Raw genomic sequence first — 17,468 nt, 5'->3', positions numbered from 1 at the left:
AGTCCCATTGTGTTGGGTGTTCAGTTTTAATTTGAATGCCATTATACACACATCAAAAAAAGTTTTGCGTCACCTTGGTTGGAAGAGTTCAGGAACCTGTACTGAATGTTGGAACAGAGATCAACATAAACATCTTTTCCAAATTGTATGTTGTACCACCATACAGCAAGACCTTCAGAGGTTGTGGTCCAGATTGCTGTATGCACCGGTACCTCTAATTCCCAGTAGCACGTCCTCTTGCATTGACGCATGCCTGTGCTCGTCATGCCATACTATCCACAAGTTCATCAAGACACAGTTGGTCCAGCCTGTCCCACTCCTCAATGGCGATTCAGCGTGGATCCCTCAGAGTGGTTGGTGGGTCATGTCATCCATAAACAGCCCTTTTCAATCTGTCCCAGGCATGTTCAATAGGGTTCATGTCCGGAGAACACACTGGCCACTCTAGTCGAGCAATGTCATTATCCTAAAGGAAGTCATTCAGAAGATGTGCATGATTGGGGCGCAAATTGTCATCCATGAAGATGAATGCCTTACCAATATTCTGCTGATATGGTTCTGGAGTTTCATTGTTAAAAGAAGAGTGCATTTTACAGGCCATCTATTAAGACATAAAGGACTCCTGAACGCAATCATAGAGGGATATGTCGAGGGAAAAAGACCAAGAGGAAGACCACGACTGAGGTACATGGATCAAATCGTGAAAGATGTGGGATGTAACACCTATAAAGAAATGAAGAGAAAAGCTGAAAGACGCACAGAATGGAGACAAGCTGCCATTGTAGCTGTTGCAAACCAATCCTTGGATTGACCACTACAGAAGAAGATGGTTGCACTATTGGCCGGAGGATGGCGTTCACATTTCATACAGCCATTACGGTGCCTTCCATGATCACCAGCGGTGTACATCGGCCCCTCATAATGCCACCCCAAAATAGCAAGGAACCTCCACCTTGCTGCACTCGCTGGACAGTGTGTCTAAGGCGTTCAGCCTGACCGGGTTGCCTCCAAACATGTCTCCGACAATTGTCTGATTGAAAGTATATGCAACACTTGTTGGTGAAGAGAACATGATGCCAATCCTGAGCAGTCTATTCGGCATGTTGTTGGGCCCATCTGTACTGTGCTGCATGGTGTCGTGTTTGCAAAGATGGACCTTGCCATGGATGTCGGGAGTGAAGTTGTACATCATGCAGCCTACTGTGCACAGTTTGAGTTGTAACACAATGTTCTGTTCCAGCACGAAAAGCATTATTCAACAGGATGGCATTGCTGTCAGGGTTCCTCCAAGCCATAAACCATAGGTAGTGGTCATCCATTGCAGTACTAGCCCTTGGGTGGCCTGAGCGAGGCATGTCATCGACAGTTCCTGTCTCTCTGTATCTCCTCCACGTCTGAACAACTTCACCTTGGTTCACTCCGTGACACCTGAACACTTCCCTTATTGAGAACCCTTCCTGGCACAAAGTAACAATGTGGATGCAATTGAACTGCAGTATTGACCGTCTAGGCATGGTTGAACTGCAGACAACACTAGCTGTGTACCTCCTTCCTGGTGGAACGACTGGAACTGATCAGCTGTCGGATCCCCTCCGTCTAATTGGTGGTGCTCATGCATGGTTGTTTACATCTTTGGGTGGGTTTAGTGACATCTCTGAACAGTCAAAGGGACTGTGTCTGTGATACAGTATCCACAGCCAACATCTATCTTTAGGAGCTCTGGGAATCAAGGCGATGCTAAACTTTTTTTAATGTGTGTACATTATCAAGCTCATTTTATTTTGGCCAAACTTAGGCACACTGATGTATTAAGTTGATCCATTTATAATACCAATTTTGTCAATTATACCACTTTTGCAAACTGAATAGGAGATAACAAATGTTAGCTCTGTCATGGATTTTACCGAAGATTCAATAATTTCTTTAGCAATTGTGTTTCATATACAAGAGGATAGTAGTTTCACACTAAAAATTATCTCAATTTCATTTTTTAGGTTGTCGAAAATAGTGGCTACGGTTCAAATAAATTTTCACTTGTGAGAAATAATGATGGAACTGCTTCACTCAAAGTAATTCGACCCTTGGATTATGAGGATACCCATGGCAACATCATGAGGTTCCAAATACAGGTTACTGATAAGGTTTGCTTCCACATGTTTTCAGTTCTTGTAAATAGATATCAGCATTGAAATGCATGACTCAAATTCATTAGTCCTTAATTTTGCTACCAGTACCTCTGCATGTTGCCATTTACATGCAACATATTAACATTCAGAGCAATATTATCACAACACTGTCGATAAATTACTTTTTTTTAATGTGCACAATAGTCCTCTGTGATTAAATCAATGATTACATAAAGCTTTACCAATATGATTTTGCTTTTTCCATATCTGAATCCATAAATTACTGTGTACATGAAACATCATTTTTGCAAAATTATTCTGAGTGATTTTGACTTTGGATATTAATTAAAAATTGCAATACTGTTTTCCTTACAAATCAGCTATGCACTTCTTACCTGGTGCAATTTGTGAACACAACTGTTCTATATCACTACTGCTTCTAATCATAAATAGTAGTATGTTATGAAGTGTCAATGTACCTTCTATAAATTTCAGGGTGATAATGATACATCACAACAATATTACACAAGATATGCTTGGGTAACTGTTAAGCTCAGAGATATTAATGACAATATGCCTGTGTTTGAGAAACTTCATGCTGAGGTTACATTACCAGAAGACGTTGCAGTGGGAAAAATAGTTGAAATATTTAATGCAAGGGATCCTGATGGTGATGGCCAGAGCAAAGTGTCTTACAGTATCTCATATGATCTAGATGCTTTGCAGCACTTTTACATCAATCAGGATGGCAAAATACTGATTAAGAAAGAACTTGATAGAGAAGTCACTCCTTGGCATAAGGTAAGAAGCAAGCAGTATCTCCAATATTGATGAGTATGTGTCCATTCATTCAAGAATTGTGATCCATGTCATTTAAACACTGCAGAAACAAATTCATAACATGAAAAACAAGATAATATTGAGATATACAGTCCCTATATCAAATAAAGAATTCAGATATTGTTTAACAGTACTTTATGTGAAATTGACCATACATTTGTTTTTTCTGCCAGAAATTTTTCGAGTGGCTGAATCTGAAGATTTACAAAACCACAGGGGTCTTGTTTTTAAACTGCTACTGCTTTATTAGTGAAATTGAAGTTTTGAATCTTTTTGTAAACTATCTATACATTTTGTTGAAAGTATGATGTGTGATCTATTACAAATTAACTAAAAACATGCCTGTTGTTCTTGCTGTAGATGTTTCTGTTCCAGCAAGTGAATAGTTGATGCCTGTCCTTCCTCATTCTACAGAAAATATTTGTTACTATTGGTAGTAAAAAGTGAATTTCAAAGGACAGGCAGGAAATCTTGGCCTGAGGCTTTTCATCATTTCATCAAATTTGTGGAAAGCTAGGCTCATATGCTCATTCAGTCATATGGATTCAGGTTTTTTATGCTTTCTCTGAGGATAACTTCAAATGAATCCTTTGAAAAGCATGTAACCAATTCCTTTCCCCATACTCTTTCAAATAAGTTCATGCTTCATCTTTAATGATCTCAACATCAATGTGATGTTAATATCCAACTTACTTGCCTTTGCCATCATTCAGTACACAGTTCTCTGCAAATGCTGATGTTCATGTGTGTGTGTGTGTGTGTGTGTGTGTACTGCTTTTTGTGGCAAGAAAGTCATATACACATATTAACTTATCTGACAAGAGTCTTTTGTTTGCTAATGTTTCAGGTTAACATCTTAGCAGTTGATGATGGAATTCCAGCAAAGACATCCACAGCAACTTTGTTAGTCATTGTTGAAGATGTTAATGATAATCCACCGCATCTGATGGAGAATTATAACCCTGTTTTATATGAGCATACACCACCTACAGAAATTATAGAAATACTTGGAGCAGATGCTGATGATTATTCAAGAAATAATGGGCCACCATTCACATTTAGAATGGCTCCCAATGCAGATGATAAGATCAGGCAGTCATTCAGTGTAACTTTTGATCAAAGTAAGTTTTCTTTTTGATGCAGTCAACATACACTGAGTAATCATATTACACCAAAGAGGCTCTTTTTATATTTCCACAACAGTATTTTCTTGAGTTTAGATGTAAATACAAAGAGGTATTCTTTCAAGAACAGTATAAGGTAAGTGAAAACTGTTTACCCCATGTAGCCAAATTTGCAGTGTGTTTGTGTTTACATTTCTGGTCCACTTTCATTTTAATCTAACTGCAGATACAGGCAGAGTTACAGTAATATGAAAGTATCATGGCAGAATATTTATTTCTTAGTTCACGTTGAGGAATTAGAAACATTTTCAGCTCAGATCCACATATCCAGTAACACAAGTCGTCATTTTAAAAATCTGTGTACTTGTTGCATGAAAAACAGCTTGTGTTAATTCATGTCTTTGCTGGTGTATGCTAAAGTATATGAAGTTCTCTATGTTCTAAGAGCAAAACATCTCCTTCAAGTACCAGGCTTATTCACATTCTGGACTGACTGACTGGTACCCATGTCTGCCCTCTCATATCAGTTGTTCTGTTATGCTGACTGATGCTGAATAAGTAAGTCATGGGTGCAATAATGCCAGCTGCTCCCATGCGGCTGTCTGTCTGAGTAGCTCAGCTCCTGATGTGGGCCCTCCTCTCCCACCTGCCCCAATGCACGATGCAGTGGCACATGATGTGTTGCTGCCAAGCAGTACACGCAGAGGGGTGTGGGCAGGAATGTGTGTCTGTGCATCATTCTACTCCATACATTGATACCTTAGTACAAAACTAATACACCCTCAAAAAGATGTACCAATACAACTAGGAAGAATGACGTGATGGGCAGGGCCAATCTGCGTACAGGTTGCACATGTATTATACACTCATTTTTTTAGAACATCACAGTACATTAACTTGAATTTCTTATATTGATAGTGCATTAACAATTCCTTACCAAAGCCTTGATTTAGTTTGGATGGAGTATGCATAGAAACAAAATATCTTAATCAATCACAACACAAGTAATTTTGCTGAAAGTTGTCATTCCGTGTTTAAAAAAAAAAAAAATTAAAAATTTTTGTTAAAAGGTAAGTTTACTAAATCTGAAAGGTTACACAGTATTTTAGAACAAGGACAGATCTTGACATGGCTGTGTATCTCAACCATGGGATCAATATGAACATATGATGAATTTTTTTCGGGTTATCAGCTGAGTGGTGGTGTCGTCTTGTCACAAGACGAAGCCACCACTCAGCCGATAACCTGAGAAGAATTCATCATTGGAATATGCCGAGAAAAACTGCAATCGCAAATATGAACACATTTGAACAGATTCAAAGTTTTGCTAAGGGCATCTTAGTCCATCTGTTAACAAGACAAGGCAGATTAACATTAGATGGAATCTGCAAAAGAACTAATGTTAATATCTCATAGTAAGTATATTAAACATTAGAGAAAGCAGTTTGTGATGTATGCAGCTGGTGCGACTTACACACCACTGTCTAATCAAGTTAATCCACTTACGCTAGTAATTTACTAAGCTGCATTTTTAGCCGTGTTATGACTACTAGGGGCTGCCATCTTATTACCCTATGCAGACCATAGTGTTCCACACAGACTTCTTAGCCAATACCTATGGCCACAATAACGCAGCAAAATAGTGCTATGCAGTTGAGGCCATGGGCACTGTTGCCCATGGAGCACTACGTTAGAACTTTTAATTTCTTACTAGCTAAGGAAAACTGGGAAAGAATCTCCATTCAGAACAATGTTGATAGCATATACGTGAGTTTTTGTAGTATATTTCTTCATTAATTTAATGTATCATTTCCAAAAGAAGTAAAAACAATAAAACCTAACAACAATAAACAGTGGGTAAGTAAATGCACAAAAATTTCCAGTGAGAGAAACAGATTTCTGCAGTAATGTTGTCAGAAATATAAGAGTTACCCAAGAATTTGCACATTATTCTAAAACCTACAAAAGAATCTGTGGCAGAGCAGTCAGACAGGAAAAAACTATGTGGAATGACAGTTTGATAAGGAACTCGTCTAAAAAAATGAGAACCATGTGGAAGTTACAAGGAAATAAACTTGTAGCTCAATACAGAAAAAAAGTATTATTAACACTAGTGGGCTCAAGAGTCATAGACCCAAAATCTGTCATGACAAAATTCAACGAATATTTCACTTTACTATCTGACGATCTCATTCCAGTAAACTGTAAAGGGCCAGTACCAAGTTTCTCGACCAAATCAGTGAGTGTGGATGCCTCTGTGTAGCTTTATAAAACAAATCCCACTGAAATTATAAGTAAAATTAAATCATTAAGCAATAAAATATCAAGTTGCCTTGATGAAGTACCTGATTTCATATTAAAAATGTGTGCTCACCACATAGCAAAACCATTGGCAAAAATTTTCAACCTTTCTCTAGAAACTGGTGTCTTTCCGGAAGTTCTCAAAGTAGCAAAAGTTTTAGCACCAAAGTCCTTTTCAAAAATTTTTGAAAAACAATTTTATGTCAGGCTTTTCAGTTTCATAAATAAATATTAATGTCTTAGTGTATAACAAGGTTTTAGAAAGTCTAAATGTATACAGACAGCAATTTTTGAATTCTTAGACTGCACTTTAAAATCCCGTGATCAGCATAAATTAGCTCAAGGTATTCTTCTAGACCTGTCAAAAGCCTTCAGTGTCCCAAGTCCATAACATTCTGCTTGAAAAATTAAAAAGATGTGGAGTAGGAGATGCAGCACATAGCTGATTGTGTTTGTGCCTCAAAAACTACAGGCAGAAGGTATCACTTCAGTATAAATTCAACACTAAGAACAAAACAAAAAAAAAAAAAAACATTCCTTCCTTTGTGGTGAATTACCAATAAAATATGGTGTACCGCAGGGCTCAGTCTTACGTCCATTGCTTTTTTTTATTTATGTGGATGGCTTTGTTGAATATATGAGTCCCAAAAAATCTATCCAATTTGCTGATTACACCAGCCATTTGCCTCCTGGATCCAGCCCATAAACCTTGCAGTCAACAGCAGAATGTTGTATGAAAAGAGTTTTTGAGTGATTCACAAAAAAAAAAAAAAATCATTGTAAATACTGCAAAAAACTGTGTGTGTCAACTTTTGCTTATTTCCTCCATCTAACTGATTGTCTGTGTTCACGTATGATTAAAATATTGTCCCCTAGAAAATGTAAGTGTCACAAAATTTTTGGATTTGGCAGTTCAGCAAGACTTAAAGTGGGACACACACATAAATAACTTGTCTAGGAAACTCTCTTTCATGTGCTGTGGTCTAAAATCATTAAAGTCTACAACAAGCAAACCAACAATATTGCAGATATGTTATGCACAGTTCCACTCCCTGCTTCGACATGGGACCATTTTCTGAGGACACTCAACAGACAGCATAAAGATATTAAGAATTTAAAAAATATCTCTAAGAATGATTTGTGAACTTAAAAAGATGGAGGCCTACAAATCTCATTTTACTGAGCTTGGTGTTCTGAATGTTCCAAGCTCGTTCACTTATGAAACTATCTTGTTCACATAAGACTATCGTATTTACTCGAATCTAAGCCACACTTTTTTCCGGTTTTTGTAATCCAAAAAACCGCCTGCGGCTTAGAATCGAGTGCAAAGCAAGCGGGAGTTCTGAAAAATGTTGGTGGGTGCCGCCACAACTAACTTCTGCCGTCGAATATATGTAGCGCCACACAGGCATGCATTGTATGCACAAAGATAAATACTGGCAACTGGCACCAAAATCTCTGCGTCAGTAAATAAATTAAAAAAAAAAAAAAAGTGGAAGACGAGCCTTTTTCCTCCGCCCAGAGTTTCAACCACTGCATTTTGGTACATTATCCAACGAAGTAAATACAAATTCTGTATTGTTGATCTTCGAATGTAGCAGCATTTCAATGTACTACGAAAATCCGCCTGGCAAGACTGTTTGGGAAGTTTGTCAATATGGCCAACTCTACGTTCCGAATTTTTTCCTACCTGTGAGAAGAGATGGTTGCTAATAGGAGCTTTTATGAATTGTGAATCACATGTAGTATTCTCTTCGCCATAAGATTAATACGAATATAAACATTTTGCCATGTATTGTTTCGTGTTTGCTACTATCTCATTTAAATCCTGTCTGCCTAATAAACTACGAAACTAGAGTGAGACAACAGCAAACGCGGAAGAATACACATATGTCATGTTTATATTCGTATTATTCTTATGCCTGATAGTGATACAGTCAGAAATGAAACACGGCAACTGACTAGATTTTTAAATCTAAGATGACTAATTTCTGTGCAGAATGTAATGAACTAAAGAGGCACCTGCAAAGATTTTCAAACGGAGAAAAATTTTCGCTAAAATTTCGTTCAGAACATCATCTATCATACGCAGTCTATTATTTGGTTCTTGCAGTAGTGTAAGTAACAACAAATGTTTCGCTAATGAAACGATTCCTCTCTATTTTTTATGTGTAGCGGCGGTAGCTCGCACAAAAGCAAGCCACGCCGCGAGCGGCGACAGGCCGTAAACACGCACTATCAGAATGCGACAAACAATGCATGACACAGTACAGTAATGCATTTTCAGCTTAGAGTGACGTAAACACCTATAACAAAGAGAACGGCACTTATCAGATCAAAGAAAAATAAGCAATCAATTCAAACCAGACGAAGCACGTGAAAAAGGAAGGATATCCGTATAAATTCGGACGGAGCGCGTGACGCGTAGCAATGGCTACCTGGTAAACCGTAACTGCTAAGCTTACGACTCGAACCAAACTACTGCAGCTGTATCGTCATTCATTCGACCTAAATTGTGTCTCATATTACAATTAGACGAACTTTGTTTCGATTTGGAGGTGCGACCTAAAACTTTTCTCTCCCCTTGAATTTCGAGTCCCAAATTTCAGGTGCGGCTTAGATTCGGGAAATTTTTTTTTCCTTGATTTCGAGTCTCATTTTTCAGGTGCGGCTTAGATTCGAGTGCGGCTTAGATTCGAGTAAATACGGTACCTCTTGAAAACAGGCAAACTGATACAAAACAAAAATGTACACAACTATTGTACCAGAGGGAAATCAGATATTCACCAGAAATATTACAACTAAGCATATCAGAGGAGCATAATTAACGTTGATGTAATACTACACAATAAGATACCTATCCACAATTTATAACTGAACTAAAGGCAATTCTAATGAAGCACTCTTTCTGTTCCATAAAAGAATATCTGAATATGTAACAAAAAAAAAAAACTAATTCCAGGAATATTTACATAATTTTAATTTGCTACTATCTGCTAAGACTACGTATTACTTCAACTTTTCTTTGACCTTTCCAATACCAATTGTACAATTTGTGCTGTAGGGTATAACTGGGCCAATAAAAAATCAGTCATTCAGTCAAATATGTCGTTGTGTGTTAGAGTACTGTGTGAGTTGACATTTGTTAGGTTACATAACAACTATTGCCGCTAGGTTAGTTAGTAAACAAATTCTGCATGTCGTTCGACCAATATCCTGCCTCAACTTAGTATAATTAAGTTATATACTGTTGCTATATAGTTGTAGAGGAAATAGCAAGCTACCACTAACCTATTATTAATCTTGAAAAAACATTTTTGTAGAGTGAAACTAGACTTTTTTGAGTAGTGGATCCATTAATTTTGTATGATTGTGTAATATGCATGATCTGTTTCTGTTGTGCATTTACTCTGTTTGATTTTGTTTGCTTACTTTATATGGAATTTATATTACATTCATATTATTACATTTACAATGTTGTGTTCATTGATGTAACTACTTGACAATGATGGGTACAGGTTTAATGTGGATTCTGGAACAATATCTATCCATAGACTGTTCTAACTACCCTTACTTTTCATTAGATTCATTCATAATAAGATATAAACCGCAGTCTTTGATCAATGTTCACGTGAGTAGCTGTGCACGTTTTATGTGTTTTATGTTATATGTATTTTGTGCAGCTGTGTTATGTCAGAGTTGTCACTGTCACTCATATCATCCTCAGTACTGGAGCTCTATCTATGTCAGTCTTTCTTCGTCTTCTGTATTCATGAGTCTGTTTGTGTATGACATGTTCTGCTTTCAAGATGTTGTTGGTGACTTTGTTAAATTACTAAATGAAGCATATGATGACTGTGGTAAACCTACCCCAGACACTTTCCTTTGTTTGCAAAACAACCCACCAACTCACAGCCAATAATGACACCCAGATAACATGCTCATCTTCCACAATGTGTTTGAGGGAGACGTGCATTAGCTAAACACAGTACAACCACAATGCCTAGCTCACTCTTTGTGTACACTGCATATTCCAAAGGGAGCAATGAAGTCAACTCTAAATTACAGTTTGAAAGACAGACCAATGTGATGAGACATATCCCTACCCAAAGCATGAATGTGTGGTATCTGGTAGAACTGGTAATTTCCAAGAGTGATTGCGCATCGAAGTCACGGGGTCCAAATGACACATATCGAACGTGCGATTGTAAATGGATCATGCGGCTCTTGTCGTGGGAATTATGAATATGTTTACAGTGGTCACTACAGCTACGACAAAAGAAGAACATTAAAAAAATACTGGTAATTACAAAGGAGACGACTTACTTTACTCGTCGTTGGTGTTGTTGTCATGTGAAAGTCCATGTGATGTGTACACTACAGGGACAATTCCCTTTTTGCCATAGCCTGGGTAAACTCTGTCAATGTCACACAAGAATTTCAGCAGAGTTTCACATGCATTAACTTTTCCTCACAAATGCAAGTTGTGGAAATAGAGATACTGAAAAAAGTACAGTTCGTCTCTTTGTCCTGGACGCCCTTCTCTTTAATGGAAGACTTCACAAACTTCCATAGCCGCTCGATATTCTGCATGTGCACACTAGGGTTATCCAAAGACTGGTTCATGAACTCGTGGTCGAATCCTTCAGATTTCGGAGTCTCGTAGGACTGAAACCCATCTGTAATTACTTTAATACCAGGCAGCACGAAGTGCTTTATCAGACGCACTAAAGTGACCCTGTCTCGGGACAATACTCTCACAACAAAACACTTCTGGTACTCTCTTTCTGTTCCACCGAATACCCAAATATTATCGATTTCATTCTTTGAAGGTCGTCCTCTGTGGTTCTTCCTTCTAACTATATGAGATTCACGCACTTCCACAACTTTACTCACTCCACCAATTGGTACACTGTCGTTTGTCACTACCACATGACAGACTTATCTGCAAAACCCGAAATAGTCACACGGTATTAGCAGATAACGTGCTTGCAATGTGTGGTCTCCAATCCAGCAAGATAGAAGAATTAAACAGTCTGGGTGAATAATTTGGAAGAGTTGAAACATGTATTCTTCCTGAAACTCGTTAGTTTTCTGCACTGTCCTCAATGAAATTGAAATGGTATTTCAGCAGCAAAACTTCTCGTACGAAGTTTTACACACTTGGGCCACCACAGTACCTCCTTTCATTGTCCAGTAGTACTCCATATTTGTGACAAAAAATCAAACAATTTTTTACGCAGGATAAGCATGGAATTAGATTTTTCCATGTGAGAGAATCCACGGAATAAACGTCAATAACACCTCACACTCACTATCAACAGAAATCATCTGATTTTCCCAAGCAACTCACAAATAATTCGTGGAGGAATGTAATTTAGAGCAACGAAAGGAACGACAGAATACAGATAAAAATGACAATCACAAATAATTGATCATAACGCCCGCCATGAGACTCGCATGAATTTTCAATCACACGCTCGATATGTGTCGTTTGGACACCATGACTTCGATAGGCAATCACTCTTGGAAATTACCCAACTCTAAATTACAGATTTCAAGACAGGCCAATGTGATGAGACATATCACTGCCCAAAGCATAAATGTGTGGTATCTGGCAGAACTGAACATTTATTTCTGTGTAAAATGCATCTATGCTGGATAGCTTGCAAGCATGGAAGGTTGAACAATTAACTGTTAAGAGAGGAATTGAATTTTCTATATCACTAATGTCAAAAAGTAACTATAATGAAAAATACTAGTCACATGAAATATTTATGCACCACTGTACACTCACATTTGCAGGGACAGAATGAGATGCTACATATCTCCCTCCCACCTCTCCTGCCCTAGTGTTAACGATATTGCAGATTGAACCTCACATGTCATCCTGCATGCATTACCACTGCTTTCTTGAAACCTGGGATTGTGCCATTGGAGCTAGTGGTTCCAGCAGGACATGAGGTACCAGTCTTTGGTGTTGTTTCCATCTCCGAGGCACCTGGCGTCTGTAGTGTCTTGTGGTGGCTCTGGGGTGTGGGGACCTTTTCTGGTGCTACATTCATATCTTCATTCGCATCCTGCAGTCCTTGCTGTGTTCAATGCATTGAAAAATGCAGCCTTTAGTCTGTCTAGTGCAACAGTGGTAGGCTTACCATTTACTCTAATCTGGAATGTGTGGCCACCTCTGCTAATCACCAGATGTGGCCTGTCATATGGTGGCTGCAACAGCTTGCGTACTGCATCATTGCATAACAAAACGTGTGCAATTCTCAAGATCTGCAAATACAAGCATCCCAGCCTGACTTCTGGACACAGTTGGTCTGACCTGATGTATGTGCTCTCATAATCTGCATCAGCAGTATCATCTGCCATGCTGTGTAAGAATTCTTCTGGCAGACATAGCATTTGCCCATGCACTAGCTCTGCTGCTGTAGTTCTGAGATCACTTTTGAATGCCGAAGCTTGTAGTCTGAGGAGTACAATAGGTAATTCCTCAATCCAACTCTGCATCATGTGACATTGTAGAGCTGCTTTCAGTTGGCAGTGCAGGTGTTCAGTATACCATTTGATGCACAATGATAGGCTGTGATGCATATACGCTTCATGTCTAATAATGTAGCTAATGCTCTGAAAAGGTAGGCTTCGAATTTTCGTCCCTGATCTGTGGTAATCCATAGTGGTACACCAAACCGGTGATCCAACCGTGAAAAAATGTCTGCACCAGGGTTTCGGCTATGATATCCTTCATGGGGAATGCTTCAGGCCACCTGGTAAATCGGTCCACAACTGTAAGACAATAATTATAGCCTTCTGAGACTGTGAGCAGGCCTACAATATTGACGTGCACATGTTTGAAATGTTGATTTGGCGACAGAAATGCGCCTAGTGGAGCTCTGACTTGCCATGTAATCTTGTTCCTCTGACACACAATGCAATGTTTGTCAAATTTTTTAGAGTCTGCATGCATTCCAGGCCAGATGAAACTTTGTTTGACCAATCTAATAGTGGCTTGTACTCCTGGATGTGCCAAATTGTGTACTGATGCAATTGCTTGTTCTCGATAGTGTTGTGGCACAAATGGACATGCTTTCACTCCAGATAGGTCATCATACAATTCAACATTCGCTTCAGGCATAATGACACATTTTAACTTCAGTCATCTTGGTTGTTTCACCAAATCTTGTAACTTATTATCACATTGGTGGGCATGGGCAAGGGCATCAAAATCAATGGTAGCCATTACAACTTCAACATGTGAATAGGTGTCTGCCATTGCATTCACAGCCTCTACACGTAATAGCACAACTGCTGGTATCTTCAGCTTCCTTTGTATGTAAACAATGCAGGTGGTGAATTGGCTAATGTAATCCAAATGGTATAGTCGCCTCAGTGATGCTTTCTCTGATTTTACAGCAAAGGCATACATTAGTGGCTTGTGATCTGTATAAATAGTGAACTGTCAGCTCTCCAGTAAATCCGTGAATTTCTTGAGTGCAGCGTAAGCTGCATGCAGTTTGCAGTCATAGGTTGCCCAATGTTGCTGTGAAGGTGATAACTTCAGACTGAAGAATGCTATCAGCTGCAAACAATGCTCAACCTGTTGTTACAGTATAGTGCCAACGGCTGTAGGCGAGGCATCAGCCGTAAGTGCAAGTGGCTCCTGTGCCGAGGGATGTGCTAACTGTGCAGCCTCTGCAATTGCTGTGTGTGCTGCTTGAAACACATTGTCTGTCCAGTGAAACTTGTTGTTCGACTTTGGTATACTCTTAACAAATTCATACAGGGGTGCTGTTATCGACGTGTAACTGTATACAAATCTTTTTTCGCTTTGTGATAGATGGTGCTGTAATAGTCATGCACCATTTAGATTGCCATCGATAAAATGGGGGCCAATTATCCTTCCTCCCATAATGCCGCACCATACATTAACCCGCCAAGGTTGCTGATGTTCCACTTGTCGCAGCCATCGTGGATTTTCCGTTGCCCAATAGCGCGTATTATGCTGGTTTATGATACCGCTGTTGGTGAATGATGCTTCGTCACTAAATAGAATGCATGTAAAAAATCTGTCATCATCCTGTAATTTCTCTTGTGCCCAGTGGCAGAACTGTACATCATGTTCACAGTCATCGCCATGCAATTCCTGGTGCATAGAAATATGGTACGGGTGCAATTGATGTTGACGTAACATTCTCAACACCGACGTTTTTGAGATTCCCGATTCTCACACAGTTTGTCTGCTACTGATGTGCGGATTAGCCGCGACAGCAGCTAAAACACCTACTTGGGCATTATCATCTGTTGCTGGTTGTGGTTAACATTTCACATGTGGCTGAGCACTTCCTGTTTCCTTAAATAACATAACTATCTGGTGAATGGTCTGGACACTTGGATGATGTCATCCAGGATACCAAGCAGCATACATAGCACACGCCCGTTGGGCATTTTGATCACTGTAGCCATACAGCAACACAATATTGACCTTTTCCACAATTGGTAAATGGTCCATTTTAACAAATAAAACATTCATATTTCTTTACGTACTACATGAATATGTAATAAAAAATGGGGGTTCCTTTTTAAAAAAAAAAAATGCCATCTAGTGGGCCAACCATAGCGCCATCTGGTTTCCCCCCTTCAAGCTAGATGAGTGTTGTTCTTTGTAGTTTTTTCGTTTGATGCTTATTTCGTGAGATATTTGGCCCGGTCACAATCAATGGACCACCCTGTATATATAAAAAAGATGTTTGCCCGTAGGTGGTGGGGGGGGACCTTCTTAAGTACTGTGTGCTCTCCCTCAGAGTTCAAGTTCTCTACATACCAAATTTCACTGAAATCAGTTCAGTGATTTAATGTTGAAAATGTAACAGACGGAGCTACTGTCACGTTTAATAATATTACTGTGGTAGTATGGATTAAATGTGTTAAGGATTGTATAGAGTATTCTATTCATCATGTTGAATCGTATTATGTAAGAAATATCAATCAATAAAAGCATTTTCACAAATATGATAATGTTCAAAAGTCAAAGAGTAAATACCATTGATTTTCAAAGAGAAAATATTTTTCCCTAATTCGTGTAATATTCTTTAAATCAATAAATATCTTGAACTTCACAGTTTCTAAAGAAGCCTGTGTTATTTCTTAAGGTTCAGTCTACCTCCTTACCAAATTTCATCAAAATCAGTTCAGCAGTTTAGTCAGCAAAACATAATGGACAGAATTACTACTAGTATGGGTTAATGAAGTACACAGTCTAATGGAAGGAAGAAAGGCCCATCCCAACCAACAACTGGAAATGATGTACACAATTAGCATGTATCCTGACTCCACCTGTAGTAATGTGAGAACAAGAGACCGATCAGTGAATGCATTGTTTGTTCTTTGGACGAGTAGCTGATTTCTCTGGTTTGATGTTTATTCTTTCTTTATCTCTTTTTTTTTGTTTTAGAGCCGTACTTCTGACGTTAGTCCAAATAAAATAAATGTCTCTTAGTATATGTGGGTTTGATTTATGACCTATATATGACAACAGATCAGGGTCGACAATTCGAATCTAATCTGTTCAATGAACTGGCCAGACTGTGTGGATTCCAGCGTCATCACACAACCAGTTACAATCCAGAAAGCAACAGGATGGTGGAAAGGTGGCACAAAACACTAAAGGCAGCCCTCATGTGTCACCAAGAGAGATGGAGAGAGACACTACCACTAGTACTTCTTCATTTACGGACTGCCTATAAGGCAGGTATAGGCTAGGCGCACCAGTAGCGGAGATGGTATAAGGAGAACCATTGAGAATTTGTGCAGACTATCTCACAACAGCACCACTACAACCACAAATGGAGCTACCACTGCTGGTACAGCACATTCATGACCATGTAGCAAGGATGAGAGGGCCACTGGCAACCCATCATGGTGACCATCCGGTCTTTGTGCACAAAGCTTCGGATCGCTCACACACCATGTTGCGCAGAGACGCCATATGGGCTCCCCTTCAACCTCCTTATAGTGGGCCCTACCAAGTACTGCGACGTAATGCCCATACTATAGACATCGCACAAAATGGAAAAATTGTCAGGTTGTCCATTGAAAGAGTGAAACCAGCATGGGCCTTACCATCGCCAAAGCACGAAAGCACTCCTTCAGTTCAGGACGATTGAGGGCCAGGCAAGCCTATACCCAGTCAAACTGAAGAGAGAATGCCAAAATGGCAGAGGACTACAGAACAACCAGTCAGACCTGTGCTCACAATGACACGTCAACTAGTCATCAGTATGCCATTTTTACTCGAATCTAAGCCGCACTTTTTTCCGGTTTTTGTAATCCAAAAAACCGCCTGCGGCTTAGAATCGAGTGCAAAGCAAGCGGAAGTTATGAAAAATGTTGATAGGTGCCGCCACAACTAACTTCTGCCGTCGAATATATGTAGCGCTACACAAGCATGCTTTGTGGGCACAAAGATAAATACTGGCGCCAAAACCTCTGCATCAGTAAATAAATTTAAAAAAAAGGTAGAAGACGAGCTTTTTTTTTCTCCGCCCCGAGTTTCGACCACTGCATTTTCATACATTATCCAACGTTTTAAATACAAATTCCGTATTGTTCATCTTCGAATGTAGCAGAATTTCAATGTACTACGAAAATCCGACTGGCAAGACTGTTAGGGATGTTTGTCAATATGGCCAACTCTACGTTCCGAGTTTTTTCCTACCTGTGAGAAGAGATGGTTGCTAATAGGAACCTGATGAAATGTGAATCACATGCAGTATTCTCTTCACCATAAGAATAATACGAATATAAACATTTTGCCATGTATTCTTTCGTGTTTGTTGCTATCTCATTTAAATCATGTCTGCGTAATAAACTACGAAACTAGAGTGAGACAACAGCAAACGCGGAAGAATATACGTATCGTGTCATGTTTATATTCGTATTATTCTTATGCCTAATAGTGATACAGTCAGAAACGAAGCACGGCAACTGACTAGATTTTAAATGTAAGGTGACTAATTTCTGTGCAGAATTTGATGTACTAAAGAAGCGGCCGCAAAGATTTTCAAACGGAGGAAAA

At 39.1% G+C, this 17,468-nt stretch overlaps 1 protein-coding gene across 1 annotated transcript in view; it reads left to right on the top strand.

Annotated features, from left to right (window-relative positions):
- Positions 1–17,468, top strand: part of LOC126195668 (neural-cadherin-like) — a 50,698-nt gene that overhangs the window by 3,548 nt on the left and 29,682 nt on the right. The window contains exons 2-4 of the mRNA XM_049934294.1: positions 1,995–2,141; positions 2,622–2,927; positions 3,814–4,087. Coding sequence (XP_049790251.1) covers positions 1,995–2,141; positions 2,622–2,927; positions 3,814–4,087 — 727 coding nt within the window. The remainder of the gene's footprint in view (positions 1–1,994; positions 2,142–2,621; positions 2,928–3,813; positions 4,088–17,468) is intronic.

The sequence above is a fragment of the Schistocerca nitens genome, chromosome 7 (assembly GCF_023898315.1).
Source record: "Schistocerca nitens isolate TAMUIC-IGC-003100 chromosome 7, iqSchNite1.1, whole genome shotgun sequence".
Classification (NCBI taxonomy): domain Eukaryota; kingdom Metazoa; phylum Arthropoda; class Insecta; order Orthoptera; family Acrididae; genus Schistocerca; species Schistocerca nitens.
Note: the sequence above shows the minus strand (reverse complement) of the source record. Positions and strands in the feature narration are given on the sequence as shown.